At 41.3% G+C, this 18383-nt stretch overlaps 2 protein-coding genes across 2 annotated transcripts in view; both read left to right on the top strand.

The window, feature by feature from the left end:
- Positions 1-4981, top strand: part of plcb4b (phospholipase C, beta 4b) — a 54018-nt gene extending 49037 nt beyond the window's left edge. The window contains exons 35-41 of the mRNA XM_079290570.1: positions 295-367; positions 479-654; positions 806-907; positions 1003-1060; positions 1302-1388; positions 1773-1809; positions 2521-4981. Coding sequence (XP_079146696.1) covers positions 295-367; positions 479-654; positions 806-907; positions 1003-1060; positions 1302-1388; positions 1773-1809; positions 2521-2597 — 610 coding nt within the window. The 3' untranslated portion in view covers positions 2598-4981. The remainder of the gene's footprint in view (positions 1-294; positions 368-478; positions 655-805; positions 908-1002; positions 1061-1301; positions 1389-1772; positions 1810-2520) is intronic.
- Positions 4982-12017: 7036 nt separating this feature from the next.
- Positions 12018-17800, top strand: lamp5 (lysosomal associated membrane protein family member 5). The gene is made up of 7 exons (XM_079290260.1): positions 12018-12057; positions 12430-12510; positions 12980-13158; positions 13703-13834; positions 14294-14390; positions 15049-15237; positions 16691-17800. Exons 2-7 carry the CDS (start codon positions 12450-12452, stop codon positions 16867-16869), a joined length of 837 nt encoding a protein of 278 aa, XP_079146386.1. The 5' UTR covers positions 12018-12057; positions 12430-12449; the 3' UTR covers positions 16870-17800.
- Positions 17801-18383: the final 583 nt, after the last annotated feature.

The following is an 18383-nucleotide window of genomic DNA, read 5'->3' as shown; positions in this document are numbered from 1 at the left end:
TTACAGTATGTGAAAGAAATGTCAGTTTAGAAGGTCAAAAAGTGTCATGAAAAAAGGTCATACATTAGTATGTCAAATATTCAACTAAATTCTCTTTGCCTTCATGAGACTGACGTCTGTGACGGATGTTAAATCAACATTATTCCTCCGGCTCAATTCCAAGCACAACACTTTCACACAAGCTTTTGTAAAACGCAAAAGGCCTTTAGCTTGAGAACAAGACCGGCCTCTTAGAAACCTCGACCATCCCGGTAAACGCACATGCTTTTAAATGCATTTCTTTTTTTCTCACAGGGAAAACAGCCAAGAGCTAAAGAAAGAGACGGAGGACAAGATCCAAACACTGATCGCCGATCACAAAGTCAAGGTAGCGCAAAACTTCTCACCCCAAAAATCAGAAACGGTCACACAGCCATTAGCTGTGAAGATGACAAAGTGCCTCAGATGTGCGTCTGTAATCTGTGTGTGCATGTCGCAGGTGAAGGAAATCACAGCGCAGCACACTAAAGAGTGGTCAGGGCTGATTAGCAGTCACAGCAGCGAGGAGCAGGAGATGAAGGACAGCCACGTCACTCAGCAGTGCGAACACCTCAAGAAACTCCTGACCACCGTCCAGGAGCAGCAGACCATGCAGCTAAAACTCATCCATGAACGGTGAGAGTTCCAAACACGCGTGGACAGTATACATGGGTTTACTGTCGGGGACCAGACCCAGAAGGGGCAGCGACCCTGGGACTTGCTAAACCTTCGCTGTAAACGCAGGTCGTTTGTTACAGTCGTGGCTTTCTTTGTTCCTCAATTTTAGGAATAGCAAAGAGATGCGTGCCAACCAGGCCAAGATGTCCATGGAAAACAGTAAAGCCATTAGCCAGGACAAGTCCATAAAAAACAAGGCAGAGAGAGAGAGGTGGGTCACACGTGTCTACGTTATCCATTTATTATCATGTAATCAGGAGGTTGACCCGGCTTTTAAACCGTGGTCCTGCTCTTTGTAATATTTAGGAGAGTACGAGAGTTAAACAGCAGCAACACCAAGAAGTTCCTGGATGAGAGGAAGAGGGTAGGTTGTGTTTAATTGACTTTTTAAAGAATACACCAAGAATTCTCCTATTTTAATGCATGACCGATTGATATCGTTCAAAAGTTTTGGCAAACTATCGCTACTACCGTTTCTTACTCCGACAGTAAAAACGCAAAGAGACATTCCAGCTTTCTAGAGAAAGAGATTCATACGTTCTGACTTATTGATCGTACTAAACAGCAACAGAAGGAGTAATGTTGTGTCCCTGGTGTTTTTGCAGCTGGCCATGAAGCATCAGAAGGAGATGGAGCAGCTAGAGAAAAACCAGAGAGAACAGTTGGAGAAACTGGAGAAGTTCAACGAGCAGGTAGGACCAACAACACCGAACCTTATAGCCAATAAACTGCATATCTTAGAAATGACTGAAGATGATAACGGGCATGTCTGCCGTCAGCTGCCTGCTGCGCTCCATCTCAACTGCTGGGAATGTTCAAACCACAGCATGTGTCTTTGTACAGTAGAATGACTTTGTATTGAACTATTTCTTCATTGTCAGTTGTCTGGACCGTCTCTCTGCCCTACGTGCTCTAAGTGTGCACAACTGACAGTAGAACGTAAAGTTCACTTGGCATACGACGGTCTCGTATCGCCATCTGTACATTTTATTTTGCCATCTGCTACACTCCATTACCCGTACGTGTCTCACATGTATTCATTCGTTTTTTAATATGATTTGCTTTTTCCGGCACAGCATTTGAAATCACACCATGCAAACAAACAGGTTCAAGGTAGGCATCTCCATCCCACTCAGCTCTGCCTCTGAAACCTCCTGTCTGTCAGTGCATCACTTCCATGTCTCTGCCTTCTACCTCAGTTATGCTACTCCTTTGTTCTATATCCTAATTATTGTGCCGAGCCTGTAAATCTGTATTTTGCTGTTATTTAAATAACCACTATAATGAGCATTCTTCAAGTGATTTCCCAGAGGGAAATAGTTCACCGCTAATCTGCCTTTGAGGAGCAAAAAAGGAAATAAAGTGATTCACTCGTCTTTGTGTTGTGGAATCTCATTCCCACATTAGTAGTCTGCAGCTCTCAGGGTGTCGGCGGTGCCAACGAGCAGCTCGAGTCATTTATCACCATGACTCACCAGCTATAAGCAAAAAAACAGCCAGCTCACAATCATTTGCTTTCATAGTATGTGACAGAGTCCCACTGCAGACATTTTGTGGAAACAATTACGTGTCACTGCCTCCTAACAATAGGGTTTATATTACCTGCAGAAGTATGCAAGGAAAAGCATAATCTAAATAATCTCTTACTGATGAGCCCTCAGACCTTAAAAAAGGCACGATATTAATGCAAATCCATGCACTGTAACTCAAGATCAAACTTGCACATGTGAAACCTGGAAACAAAATATGGTTCTTCATCAAGTGCTACACGTCTGCATTTAGTTTCCGTGCGTTTGTCTAACTGTGCTTTCTGTCTCCTGGAAGGCCAAGGACATGCAGCAGATGGTGAAGTTGGAGGAGGAGATGGACCGCAGACCTGCCACGGTGGTGTGAGCGACTGAGACCAGACGCACACACACACACGCCGATAGCGCCCTACAACCCAGAGACATTAACCCCGCCTCCATCTCTCTGTGCTTTTCTGTCATTCTCACACACACTAGCCCTCTGCACCTTTACCCCCACGCACTAACTGTATACCACTGAGCCACTGGTGCTTATCACTGTTTGATGGGGGGTTTAACCACAGAGAGGGAGAGCGAGAGGAGAAGCAACAGAATCAGATGTATCCCCTCCACTGGATGTAGATCACCTTCAATGTTCTCTGCATCCTTCACAAGCTGCAGGTATTGGTGGACACACACACACACACAGGAGGTGGATTTCCATTTTGTGGAAGAGGGGAGAAGAATACGTAGAAAATTTAATGTCATGTCAGCAAAAATGAAGAAAAACATTGAAATACACTGTATGCTACACACCAGTCCTGTCCTCAGCACCTTGTATGTGATCATAACAATGTGGAAAATGTAGCAGTGCACTACTGTAGGTTCTGTATTTCAGTAAGAATGTATTTAAAAAATAAATAAAAAAGAAATCACTGTATGAAGGAGTGGCAAACCCCGAGTGTCACCGGTACCTACGATGCAAGTTGTGACTACACAAAGATGTATCACGGACGTTTGTTGTTCATGTAACAGCCAAATATAAAAGGCTTATTATCTTGCTGAGTCAGAAAACTATAAAGGGATCATGATGGATCGATGTTTATTATGGCCCTGTCAAATGATGTTTTAATTATGAGGAAATACCCAAGAGATTGTGTAACTGCAGTCCTAAACTTTTACTTGAAAGTAACATGTGACAGTAATTTTGTTCAAGTTTACACCTGCAAAACTTGATACTCCTCAAACTCATGTATACTATGCAAAAAAACAAACATGATTCCCTCAAAGTTCAAGGTGTACAAATGAGAGACCAAGAGGAGTATCAGTCAAAATATTACAGCAATAGCAACTAAATGGGGTTGCTTTTTTTTGTGATAAAATTGTTGATCACTACAAACCAAAGCAACGACATGAGTAGTTCCAAACATCATTGAAAATATGATGACCTAATAAAAGGGACATCTACCAGTAAATTAAGGTTAAGGTGGACTAAATGAGACTGCATTAAATGAAACTGTTGCATTATGGGTGAACTAAATGAATCCACGCTTGGCAGCACTGTAATACATTGTGTTATTTGACCAGCATGTCACCACCAGACTAGAACTTTTGCAGACAGAAGTCAAAGCCACCTCGTCGAGTCGGCGTCCCGCTCATTGAAGGCGTTCAAGTGAAGTGCTCCCTGAATAGCTTCTTGACTGCACGACAGCAACCTCAGCTTGTAATCCTCATTGTTTCCCCAGACTGAGTAACAAAGCCTGTGACACGGCGTTCCACGCACGTTCCACACGAGGCCCGTATCCGTCTCTGTCCCAAACGGGTTCCCACTGACTTACAGATGGCTGAAGGAAGCACGATTGTGCGCGGCCCTGGTGACGCTGACAAAAAGCCACTGCAGAGAAAGAAATGTGGGGTGAAGCACTATTGTGACGTAATCCTTTGGGCACTAGCATTTGTGCACATATGATCATGCCAAGCATCCACATTGCATGGCACGAACAAATAAAGTGACCAAAAGTCACCATGATGATGTAAAAACACAAACATTGGGATAGAAGCACCTCGAGGTCTTTTGGCCTTGTTAAACGTTCTTCTGTATTATCCTGCTGTAACACACTTAAAGGGTCGACGGGATGTTCTTGTATATACTGGAATGTGTGTCTGATTTACTTTTTGTCATACAAGGGCTCAGGGGGTGGAGTGGGTCTGTTGGATGTTGGGGAAAGACAACCACTGGGTTTTCCTCTTTGTTATCTATTTGTCTGTTTTTTTTAGTCGGCCCTTACTGCACCACACAACACAGTATAAAGCTCTCACCACATATCTAGTGCAGAGACAAACCAGTAGAAAGTGCTTTTAAATTTTATTCCATCGCTTTCAAATGTGCCACTCGGTGTCTGTTAGGATGGTAAAATTATTTTATGAATGACAAAATGCCAAATTATGGGGTTATATATATATATATATATATATATATATATTAGATGGAGTGTAGTTTAAGATTATTATGTTTGTTAGAGGCTTTTTTGCACGAGTTGAATGTTTCCGTTATGTGATTACGTGTAACCTTTGGCTCTCTAGTTTGTCAAAAAAGCAGATTATTTTTGCAGTGCAAGTCACCGATTTGATTTCCTCAGTTCCTACTGTGTCTCCTATTTGAACTATAGCTTGTCAACAAACCATTCTGTGCGTGTTTTTGTATTTATATTGTATTGTTGAACTTAAAGCAATGAAAATACTGTTATCCAGCTCCTTTAATACTGTTTTATAGTATGTGTACCAATAAATCCAGGTGTAAAATGGGACATAACTCTGTGGCTCAGTTATGTTTCTTCAAAGTACAATTCAAGTCATTTAGTTTTTTCCGGTTCCATTTATTAAATTTGAGATAGCCATCAATAATGTTATTGTATATGGAAGATTAAGTGTGGTATTTGGGGCTAGGCAGAATATATATATGCTATACTGTATAGTATGTAATCAAAAAAGTAATTCAAAAGGACAAAGTATATATAGTGTGTCATCACAAATCAAAGTTAAGTTTCTAAAAAGAAGTCGTAGTATGTCATAGCTTGTAATTTAGAAAGGCATGGGTTTAGTAGTAGTGTGTAAGAAAAGTCATGTCATAAAAAAAAGTCACGGTGTAACTGTGACTTATGTCATGGAAAATAATCGGTCATTGTATAATATTTCAAAAAATGCAATGCAAATACTAATAGTTTAGTAAGTCAATACATAAGTCATAGTATGTCAGAATAGTATGTAAAGAAGTCATCAAAACTTTTTGACTATAGTATGCTGAAAATATGTCATCAGAAAAAAAAAAAGAAAAATATATATATATATATATACATATATACGTATATATATACGTATATATACACATATACGTATATATACACATATACGTATATATACACGTATATATACACGTATATATACACATATACGTATATATACACATATACGTATATATACACGTATATATACACATATATACGTATATATACACATATATACGTATATATACACATATATACGTATATACGTATATATACACGTATATATACACATATATACGTATATATACACATATATACGTATATATACACATATATACGTATATATACACATATATACGTATATATACACATATATACACATATATACGTATATATACACATATATACACATATATACGCATATATACACACATATATACGTATATATACACACATATATACGTATATATACACATATATACACATATATACACATATATACGTATATATACACATATATACGTATATATACGTATATATACACATATATACATATATACGTGTATATATACGTATATATACACATATATACATATATACGTATATATATATACATATATACGTATATATACACATATATACGTATATATACGTATATATACACATATATACATATATATGTGTATATATACGTATATGTGTATATATATACATATATACGTATATATATATACATATATACGTATATATATATACACATATATACGTATATACATACATATATACGTATATACGTATATACATACGTATATACGTATATACATACGTATATACGTATATATATACGTATATACGTATATATATACGTATATACGTATATATACGTATATATACACGTATATATACACATATACGTATATATACACATATACGTATATATACACATATACGTATATATACACATATACGTATATATACACATATACGTATATATACACATATACGTATATATACACGTATATATACACGTATATATACACATATACGTATATATACACATATACGTATATATACACGTATATATACACGTATATATACACATATACGTATATATATACGTATATATACACATATATACGTATATATACACATATATACGTATATATACACATATATACGTATATATACACATATATACGTATATATACACATATATACGTATATATACACATATATACGTATATATACGCATATATACGTATATATACGCATATATACACATATATACGTATATATACACATATATACGTATATATACGTATATATACACATATATACGTATATATACGTATATATACACATATATACGTATATATACGCATATATACACATATATACGTATATATACACATATATACGTATATATACACATATACGTATATGTATATATATACATATATACGTATATATACACATATATACGTATATATATACATATATACGTATATATATATATATACACACACACATATATACATATACACATACACACATATACACATACATACATACATACATATACACATAGATAGATAGATATACATATATATATACACGTTTTAAAAAGTAATAGTATACTATGTTGAAAAATGTCACGAGAAATTCACAGTATGGTTTTTAAAGAGTCAGTTTAGTATGTCGAATTAAAAAGTCATAATATCGTGCTGAGTTTTTTTTATATGATTTGCTTCTGAAATCACAATCTCCATCTCACTCAGCTCTGCCTCTGATACCTCCCGTCTGTCAGTGCATCATCCTTCCATTTCTTTCCCTTCTACCTCAGTTATGTTTCTCCTTTTTTGCACAGCCTCAATTTTCTGCTGAGCCTGTAAAAATGTGTATTTTCCCGTTATTGAATAACCACTATAATGACCATTCATGAGGTGAATCACCACCGACTTCACTGACGAAAGCAGAGAAATAGTACTCCACTAATCTGCCTTTGAAGAGAATGCAAAGGAAATAAAGTGATTCACTCGTCTTTGTGTTGTGGAATCTCATTCCCACATTAGTAGTCTGCAGCTCTCAGGGTGTCGGCGGTGCCAACGAGCAGCTGAGTCATTTGTCACCATGACTCACCAGCTTTTACTAAGCAGAGAAACAGCCAGCTCACAATCTGCCCACTGTGCTTTCATCACTCCAGCTCATAATCATTTGCTTTCATGTGACAGAGTCCCACTGCAGACATTGCAACAATTGCGTCACCAGCACGCTCTCATCCCAAATACTGACGCTTTGTCAGACTCCTTGGCGTCACTTTCTAACGCAGTGAACACGTGGTGAACGCTTCGGTTTAGGAAAAACATCATTCATGTAAACTAATTCAAATGTAAATAATGTAACATCGTACGGAAAACACGTCACAACCATCACTAACGTCAGTTTGGGACATCAACAGCCGTCTTGAACACAGGTCTCCTGGTTGAATGTCCTGCGTTTGTGCGCCTCCCACCCACCCTGTGTGGCTTTGTGATCTCTCCACACTTCTCTGAGTGTTCAATAATGACAGAGGGGTCATATTCACTTGTGAGTCTCATACAGATGCTAAAGTTCGCCTTGTGCGTCGGTATTTGAGGCCCTAGGAATGAAAACGGACTGAAGTCACTGCCTGCTAAGCTTGTGTATGGAAATACCCTAAGATAGAGGAAATAACCGCTTACTGATAAACTGATGAGCAATAGAACATTCAGAACTTTAGCTGAAAGATCAAAATTGCACATGTTCTTCTGCAGGTGCTTCGTGTGTGTATTTAGTGTCTGTATTGTCTGCCTCCTCGAAGGCCAAGGCCATGCAGCGGATGGGGAAGTTGGAAGAGGAGATGGATTGCAGAACTACCACGGTGGTGCGAGCAACTGAGACCGAGACACAAGCGCGCACACACACACACACACACCCACCCACACACATGCACGTGCAGAAACACTCCACCGCTGATGGCCCTGTACAACCCAGAGACATTAACCCTGCTGTCGCTGGATAGATGTTCCCTTTGTTCACTAGAGTTATGAGTGGATACTGTGATTACTTGTAACCTTTAGATCTCTGGTTTCTCAAAAAAAGCCAATTATTTTTGCAGAGCAAGCCACCTATTTGATTTCCTCAGTTGATATTGTTTCCTCTATTGTTTTGTACTTGAACTGTAGCTTGTTTGTATTAATATTGTATTGAACTTAAAGCAATGAAAATGCGGTTGTTATTTTAATACAGTTCCATGATTTGTGTATAAATCCAGGTGTGAATGAGACTCATCTTGTGGCTCATTCGTGTTTCTCCAAAGAACTGTGAGTAGTTTTGTATATTTGTCAGAACATAAACCTCCGGTTTGGTTTATCCATTTGTTTAATTTAAGATAACCATGAGATAAACATTTTATGTAGAAAAATAAAGTTTGGTGTTTGAGGAAAGCCGGAATATCTAAAGGGCTTAAAGGGCTTTGTGTACATTAGCAGCACCACCAATGACTTTTCTATGAAAACATTATTTTAACGCTAACTATATTGTTCATCCCGTCGGTCTGGTCCCTTCTGACATCGGATCACTTGGCATTGAAAACGTCTCGAGTGGGGACACGCTGTGCGGAGGCCAGATGTACACAAGCGCAGCGCGCACACACACCGCCCGCGCACTTATTTCCCAAACAATGACCACTGCTGACTAATCACGTTCAACAAGTGCAGGATGAATTAATACCCCACGTCCACTCTTTTTTTACACAGGCGGCTCCAGCGCGGAAGCTCCTTGTTGTCATTATAAGCAACGTATCTCCATTACAAAGGCGAACAAAGCGCAGCGATTGTGTTGCCCGGCAACTCCATGGCTTCCCTCTTCACTATATAACAGAGGTAATGGTTTGTCTTGTCAGCACTCGTTTCAGGGAAAGGGTTTCCAAACCTGCTCTGTGTTACGACATTACTCCGATAGGTTTTTGATCCATTTCAAAATCATGCTCAAGGCTCAGGGGAAGTCCGATGGGCAAACCGGCACTAAGATCCTCCTGGAGGCGATGTCAAAGGATAAAGTCCACCTGGCCAGGTTCGTTCTGGACGCGCTGGATGGGGAAATAGTGGACTCCAGAACGGAGAGCGCACAGACCCCCCTCATCTCTTCTATCCTGCTGCCTGATAGTAAGACTCGGTGTAAGTTTGCAGAGCTTTTGCTGCAGAAAGGGGCCAGTGTCAACTGTCGGGACGGCAACGGGCGCACCGCGCTCAGTTACGCCTGTGAGAAGGGCTACCTGGACGCTGTGAAGATCCTGGTCCGAAACAATGCAGACCCGGAGATTGTGGACGCCTGGGAGAACACCGCGCTAATGTACGCCGCCGTAGCAGGTCACTCCCCTGTGGTTGAGTTTTTGGTGAGAGCTTTCAAGAGGCTGGGTCTTCGGATAGACCGGCAGAATAAAGTTGGCAACTCTGCTGTTGAAGTGGCGAAGTTTCTCGGCCACACAGAGTGCATCTTTGCGCTCACTCACAACTCCAGGAAGAGCCGGGAGGATGAGGGAGGCGCTCAGGGAAATGCGCAGACGCGACTTAGTTTAGGATGTGGTGATGGAAATGACAAGTTTGAGAGCAGAGTTGGACATTTAGTGAATACACTTGAGGACCTCCAAACGTGTAATCATACAGATTGTCTATTGGTTCAAAATTGTACCTGGCAACCAAGACCACGGGTAAAGCAGAGTATGTTGGCATCGATGGACTCAATAGATGAGTTTGAAAGAGAGAATGGCGGCTCCTCCTCGCCTCCACAAGCGCTGCTATTCTCCGAAATCCTAACCCCTAAAGCCACTCCGCAGATTTCAGACCAGTCTCAAAACTATAAGCATCCTGAAGCAGGAGATGACCATTTCCCCCCTCTTAAACAGAGCTGCGAGGCTCAAAAATCGATTTTCTTCTCACCCAGTAGCACCCCCAAACCCAGCGCGCCCTCTGCCCTGGACATCTTACTGGCTCCCATTATTTCCAACAAAAGAGAGAATAAACCAGGGACAGACAAATCAAAAATGTCAGACTACTGTGCGTGTAGATTTCACGAGAAAATATGTAGTCTGCCAACCAGTATCCTCATTCCCACGCCTCGGAACCGCACACTGGTGCCCGTGCGTAAATCCAGAACCATAAGGAGGCGAGAAGCGTCTCCCTGCAACGCGGAACCTCCTCTGTTTACCGCACCAACTGTCGCTAATTCAACCACGACTTTCTCGGTGTTGAGCAACAAACTCTTACGCAGATTTACCTCCCCGGAGTTTAAAACCGGCGCAAAAGAATTGGAGGAGAATCCGATTTTGACTTCAGGGCGAATTCCGCAATCAGAAACTTTTCCTCGGGGAATAAAACATCCCCAGGTGGACAGTAAACTCAGCATCGAAAGCATCAGCTCCGTCAAGTGCGAGTTTGGCATTCTGAAATGAAAACCAAAGTGCCCCATGCGTAACAAAGTGGTTATCCGCATCGGCCACTAATCTCAACACCATCTATATATAAAGCTCTCAACAATATAGTGGTGACATTATATCCGTCCTGCAAACGCATCTGCCATTTCACAAACTAAAACGAACCAAAACGGTTTTTAAACTATCTGAATAACTAAAAAATCGACAGCAACTCAGACTACTATGCGTAAAGTGCGTAGATGCCAGCACCTTCCAGTTGGATTCTGCTACAGAGTGAAACGCAATGTGTAACTTCTAGTTTTAGTATATGTGCTCTTTTGCTCCCGTGTTCAGCAGCATTTGCCACTCATTTTGGAGAGGGTGGGGGTCACGAAGGTGGAGGGGTGATCAGAAATTCTGAATTATTTAACTCAGCATATTTGTGTTGTACTATCTTGCATAAGTTTCCGTTTCTTTCAGAACATGATTTCTGTTAGATGGTCTGCCTTATTCAATTACTGATTTGAAAGGTTATACTCGATTAATAAAATCTCAAAATCTGAAATGAACATGAGTCCTGTGTTGGATGAGAGCGAGAATGAGAGAGCGAGGGAGAGCCTCCATCAGGGGACAGTATGGTGAACAGTATTTACATTATTATCAAAAAGGGTCAGTTTGTCATTCTGCATGTCATTTTTGTTCTCTGATGGCGGAGTTTGGTTTATAGCCGAGCACGTGCCATTAGTGTGCGAGTATGTAATTAGTACCAAAATTACGATTCGTAAAGCAATACACAAATTCTGCCCTATGGTTCCAGTGCCAGTTTCACTTGTGCCATAACGTTTTCTAACGAGACAAGTTTATTTGTAGAATACATTATATAGAATCTCACGCCATTGAACACATTTAAAAAATAAGATTTTAAGTCTAAGTGATTTTTATCAGCCCTCAGCCCTCAACTCTCAGCTGCAACCCTGCAGAAGTAGAGTTTGAGAGAGGGAGGGAGGGGGTGTTGTCGGCATTTACCTCCAGACATACATCATTTCAGTCCAACCTACAGCTGCTACCACAGAGATGGAGACTACAGCATTGCGGGAATAACTTAAGACGGTGGCTGAGTCCTTACAAGAGACAAATTCAGGTGACGGGCTTTTTCTTTCAAGAAGGATCATTATTCCTGGCGCTAATGATGTGGTGAAGGAGCTCAGTCCTGCAGCTGTCACTGGGTTAAACCCCGTCAACCTTGGAGAGGGGAGAGGGCGGTCTGTTCGGACGGCCAGAAGTCCTCGGAGCCAGCTGCTTCTGCACAGCAACCCGGATCTCACGTCCAAACTGGAGTCATGTTTTGCTGCATTCACGATGATCTGAGCGTGACTACTGGGCACTGAGCAGAGGAATCCCTCCTCTCTCTATCTTTTCCTTTCTTCCTCTCCCGCCTCCCTTTTCTGCCTCTTTTTTCTTGTCGCGGGTTCAGCACAGGCTGCCCAGTCATTTAGCCCCCTTTTTTTTACAGCGCTGGGGAAGCTGAAAGCGATGGGACGACTCGGTTTCAGCACCACGGAGAGCGCCCGGCTTCTGCTGCTCGGCGTGTTCGGTAAGAGAGAGAGAGGGAGCGTGTGCGTGTGAAGCTGTCGTGACTCCTTACTGCAGTGAGTGTGTGTGTGTGGGTGCGTGCATGCGTGCGTGCGTGTGCACCTTCTGTGCGTGTTAAGGCATGACAGAGTCTCGGAGTTCTGGCATATTTCACCGGTTATTTTCCTCTTCAAATATATATATAAATGTCATTGGAACATGTTGCAGTTCATCACTTTCTGATGTGGTTGAGACTGCAGCCAGTGCCGTGCTGTTGCTCCCCTGATACTGCAGACTCACGGTGTTTTCACCTGATTTCGATTTTGCCGCGAGGAAACAAAAGGCGACATGCCAGTGATCTAAAGGTGTGAGCCAAACTAAGAGTACAACCATGATGTCGCTGTTTCTGCTGACTCTGCATGTTTTGGTGTGCGCCTCATCCGTTACCCCGCTGACATAAGTGCCCCCACCTCCAACTTCTCTGTTGTCAGGCGTGCTGGCGCTGTCCGTGGTGCTGGCGGAGCAGGAAGGAGAGAATCTGTCCGGTCTCTCCACCAACCCAGACAAAGCCATCTTCGCGGTCCGGGAGAACGGCACGACATGCTTGATGGTGGAGTTCGCCGTGAGATTCCTCGTGCCATTTGACGTGCTCGCGCTCAATGGGATAGACGTAAGGAATCCCCGTGCATTTTAATACACGAGGACGGTTAAAAAGAAATGAAACGCGATGGCCATTTCAAGCATGTAAGATGCAGCAAATGTTGCTTTGTGTTGAAGACAATGGTATTTTCGCAGTGCGTAAAGCTGGTTGCAGCACTAGAAACATTTGTTTTGTGTGAAAAACAATTAGTCATTTATTTGAATAGACTAGTTTTGCTCTTATTAACAAGGACAGTGTATGTTGAGTACATACGACTTGTTTTTGGAAACTACTTTTGTAGTGTATGGTTGTGCGTAAAATGCTAATCTCGTTGGATCAATAGATATACATTTTTCGATATCCAACTTTTTAAGCATTGATTAAATTAAATCTTATTTGTTTCTGCTTCGAAGAACAATTTATTAAATAATCCCACCTGTATCTGGATATTTGGCGACACTGTAAATGCGTGCGTAAAAATGGAATGCTAAAACAAAACTCAACCGACAATACCAACCGTAATCTGTCCATTTTGTGTCAACTTGTTTCGCGTGCTTGCTGTATCTTTTTGCAGCTGATCACCGAGCAGGCGGCGTTCACTCTGCCCCGTGGTGCAGAAATCGAGGGGAAATGTGGGAGCACGGAGTCAGAGATCCACATAACCTGGAAGAACAACGCCTACACGCTTCGCATCTACTTCTCTAAGGTGGGCGAGACAGCGTCGGAAGCGGCAATAATGCATGTACTATATCATCCCAGGCACTTTAATGTCTGAATCATCTGCTGGGAGAACCAAGGCGCAAACTCATCCAAATAAATTCCCTAAATATAAGTTTTCACAAATTCACTTTGAATATATTGTTCGTTTCATGTGACATGAGGAAATACAATATCTTGAGTTACACATTTCTGTCAAATTTTGAATTATTTGCCCTGAATAAAATGCCAATACTGATCGTATATGCAATCATGTCGCTTTTATGTCTTTAATTAAGGGAATGTTGTCGTTAAAGTTGTTACTTAAGTCATCGTAAGAATATATTCATGTTTCAACAGTAGACAGGAGCCTAAAAAGACTCGTCAAGATGGCGTTTTTCCTCAGGCCAACCAGCCCTCTCCATGCAGTGGAAGAGCCCAGTTTGACGAGTGTGTGTGTGTGTTGCAGGAGTTCCGCGACAAGGGCATTGAGGTGTGGAAGATTAGCAAGGTTCAGTTCGTCTACGATACCTCGGAGACATCGCATTTCATCAACGCGTACAACCGTGAGTCTTCCGCAGAGCCATGTGTACAGTAGCCACTCAGCACATTTCCATCCTGCCTGCTGTGATCGCAACGTGCTCTCATTCATGTCACATTTGCATTCAGATGGAATTAGAGGGTTGATTCATGCATGGATTTGCCATTTTCGCCCACTGGAATTATTGCAGATTTTAGATGTGCCCGGTACGTTACAGCACGCCTTTGAGAGGAAAAAGACCCCAATACAAATATACAAAGTTGTTTTATTATCAATATTATCCTTTATTATTATGACAATGGGAAAAACAAAACGTTTCGTCTCGAAACTATTCCAACAAACTTGCCACAAAACTTTTATAAATTACAATTTACACATTTTAATAATTGTAGCTTCAATTTATATTACAGTTTGTTTTATTTGTATTTTATTTTGGAGGGGTATTTCCGGTTATTTTGCCCTTTCTATTGCTTTTGGTCACAATGGATCCCCCATAATTATATATTGAAAATCCTCTCACATTATGGAATTTGCATGAATCTCGTTTTTACAGGAGGGTCAATTACACACATGCACACAGTCGTGTTTTTATGACTTTTGGGGACATTACATTGACTTACATTCATTACCTGCAGACTTACCCTAACCATACCAACCTAGTCAAACTCCTCCTTTCTCTCCAGCTGGGAAGCACACAGCAAACACCCACCGCCTGTCGGCCCTGGTGACCCCCGCCGGGCGCTCCTATGTGTGCCTAGCGCAGCAGACGCTCACCCTCATCTCGACCGACCACCAGAAGGGCGTCACCGTCTCCATGTATGACACCCAGATCCAGCCCTTCGACATCGCCTCTGACTTCATCTTCAGCGAACGTAAGAACAACCAACCAACCAAGCTACAAATCTCACACTGCCACGAGAAAGCCAAGCCAACCTTTGCCACATGCTGCCACTGTGATAATGATGAGATATCCTGGGGTTTAACAACTATGTCTCTCTGTCTCACACTCAAACCTCCCTCTGGGGGTTATTGCTGGAGTATGAGGAGAAGCTGACACAGGGTAACAAGAGGAGTTGGGGATGCAAGGGGGATAAAAGAGAGAAAGAGAAGGGTGGGGGTTAGGACTTTATGAGTGCAGTCATATCCTTGCCCTCAATGCAGCTTTTATAGACATACTCAATGTACCCGGCTGTCCTCTGAAGCCAATCACCTTGGAAGAATCATTTGCTCTGAGCTGCTGTAAACTAGGCTGTGCTGTGCTTCACTGCCTCCCTCCTCGTGTGCACAACTGCCTTCCACAGGGAGAAACACCAACTTTAAACCACTGCTGTACAGCCAGTTGTGGTGGGGGGGGGGGGGGGGGAAAGAGTGATTGGACTGATATCCAATATCAGTGTTGGATTGGTGCATCCCTTCATAACTAAAAGTAGCGTGCACTAGGGCCTGTCGTAACTACCCAACGACACCCATGCATGAAAAGATGTGTGCACGCTAACCTTTAACTGAACACATAATAGAGGGGAAGAAACAGTGACTGACTCATTGCACAACTGAAAGAGAGAAGAAGCATCTGTGTGAAATGTGCCATTTAGCAAACAACAACCTCAACAGTTGCTTCTGTGCAAACACACACAGATGCTCCCTCCTTTTTCCACGCGTACTACTCACAGATGCATGCACACAACTGTGCACGGCGCACATACGGAATGTAAACCTCCATCGACCAATCCTGAAGTCTGAAAGGAGCCACATGATGAGTGTGGTTCATACTAAGATCTACACCTGACAACCAAGACTGTAGGACTGAGCGATATCACACACCGATATATTTAAATAAAAGACATTCAAATGATCACACTGAGATTCAATTGCATCAGGAAAAAAACTCAAAAACTTAAGCATTTGAGTTAGTTACAGCTTCTAAAATATGAATATTTGCTTGTTTATTAAATTTATCCATAAGAGTAAACTGAACATAATTGGGTTGTGGCCCCCACAACACATACATCTGAAGACATTACCTTGGGCATTACCTTTTTGGAAAAATGATATGCTGAACAATTAATCAAGTACGTAAACAGTTAAAGATTTAACAACAATAACATGATTGTGTGCTGCAGCCCTAATTTAGACATCATTTTGTAAAACAACATGCTCTGATCATATCGCCTCAATCCGATTCCATTGAAAGGCGTTAGAAAAGAATACTGTATCATCATCCGGCCCAAAAGGAATAAATCTACACAATATCTTCTGGGACCCTTGCCAGTCATGTCCAGTCACCTCTGCATACTGACTGTGTTCATTATTTCCCTTTTCTTGCAGCCTACAAGTGCATCACTGACCAGCGGGAGCGCCTGGAGGAGACCCTCCCCCTCATTCTGGGTTTCATTTTGGCCCTCATAATCGTCATCACACTCGCAGTCTACCACTTCCACCTGAAGCTGACGGCGCCCCAGCTGCCCCAGCTGCCCCGAGATCGCTCCATGTACAAGAACATGTAGCCAGCAGCTCCCTCAGCTCTCTCCAAAGCTAACCTGAAAAAATAAATTAAAAAAAAGACTTGTCTCCTCGATGTCCCAGGCCTAACACCACAGAGGAAAGAACCACGCGATGGACTGCATCCCTGACGGAGCCTGTACCGAAGGCCGACTGGAACGTTTGAACAGCCAGAAGACGCGTTCAGGGGACGGCTTGGGGGCCTAGCATGGATGTAGTTGCAGGGTAAACCCACCAAAACCTAATTTTCCCGGCTGCTGAATTGAATCTTAATGCCATAAATTCAGAGTCTGTATTACAGTAATTAGAATTTTAATGAAAATGAAAAGAAATTTATGCTTTTATGAAAATATAATAGATTTTTGTTCAGACTGGTGGGCTTCTGAAAATCTCCAAGTTGAGGTTACAGTGTTTATTTACCTATTTCTTTTTCCATGATATTACTGGGATCTAGTTTGATCAACTCAGCTACTTTTATCTGACTTGTCTTTGAAAGAAATGTCAGAATTTGCCAGAGCTTCTGCTGTCATTTGTCAACTGTTCGTTGTCTCCTCTCTTTCTCTGAAAGTGCTGCTAAATAATTTGAATACCTATTGTTGGTTCTGTATTTGCTGATCTTGATTTTATTTTTGAATGTTTTGAATGCAGCCATAGTGTTTGGCAGTGGACCAGTCTTGTAGTGTGTGCAGTGCAGTGGCATTCAGAGTTGCGATGTTCTTGCTTTGACTTCAACACATCTTTTCTCCACACCGATGTATGGAACATATCAAAAAAAAAGGAAGAAAGAAATACATAAACATCTGACAAAAATTCTGTACTAAAAAGGGAAGAATTTTATCAGACTGCCATATGAGAGTGTTTATGAAAAGAGAGGTTATCAAATTGAAAAAAAGAATATGTGTATAATATTTTCAGAATCAAAGTCTATGCATAAACCTCTGCTGATGCAATCTTGTGCAGTATTCTTCTGTTCATTGAAATAAATAGCTGGAATCATCTCTACACACCTGTCAAGTTATTCTTATTATCCATCACATTACACCTTCTTCAATCTTTTAAACCTTCACATAAAAAAATGCAACAAGACTACAAATGAAATAGCACAATGATTAGAAAAGGTGACCGATACTCCCGTCAGAGGAGGAGACAGGGATGAGGTATATTTGTCTACTGACTCTGGGACTTTGAAGGAAACGCAATATGAAAAAGCCTAATTGGAAATAAATAGAGCATTTGTGTCAGCTACACCTATTTGTTTCAGCAGCGTGGGCGTCATGCATCATCCTCAGTCACAAGTCATCAAGGTCAGAGCCCTTCATCTCGTTCTTACACTCAGATGAGACACGTCATCGTTGGAAAAGTTTTCTGACCACATCCTTTTCAATTTGAACAAGATTTTATATGATACCCTCAGAGAGTTCGAACAGTTAGATGAACCAGAATGAGCAACCATTCAGGAGTTGACTCATAATGGACGACACATATAGTCAACAATAAACATATCGGTATGTTCTTTTTG

This window comes from Melanostigma gelatinosum (assembly GCF_949748355.1).
Source record: "Melanostigma gelatinosum genome assembly, chromosome: 19".
NCBI lineage: Eukaryota > Metazoa > Chordata > Actinopteri > Perciformes > Zoarcidae > Melanostigma > Melanostigma gelatinosum.
The sequence above is the reverse complement of the archived record's forward strand: the minus strand, read 5'-3'. Positions and strand labels throughout refer to the sequence as shown.

Coding starts and splice junctions, on each gene's coding strand:
- lamp5 (XM_079290260.1), top strand. CDS start 12,450: ATGGGACGACTCGGTTTCAGCACCACGGAGAGCGCCCGGCTTCTGCTG. Junction 13,159..13,702: donor TCGCGCTCAATGGGATAGAC/GTAAGGAATCCC, acceptor ATCTTTTTGCAG/CTGATCACCGAGCAGGCGGC. Junction 15,238..16,690: donor TGACTTCATCTTCAGCGAAC/GTAAGAACAACC, acceptor CTTTTCTTGCAG/CCTACAAGTGCATCACTGAC.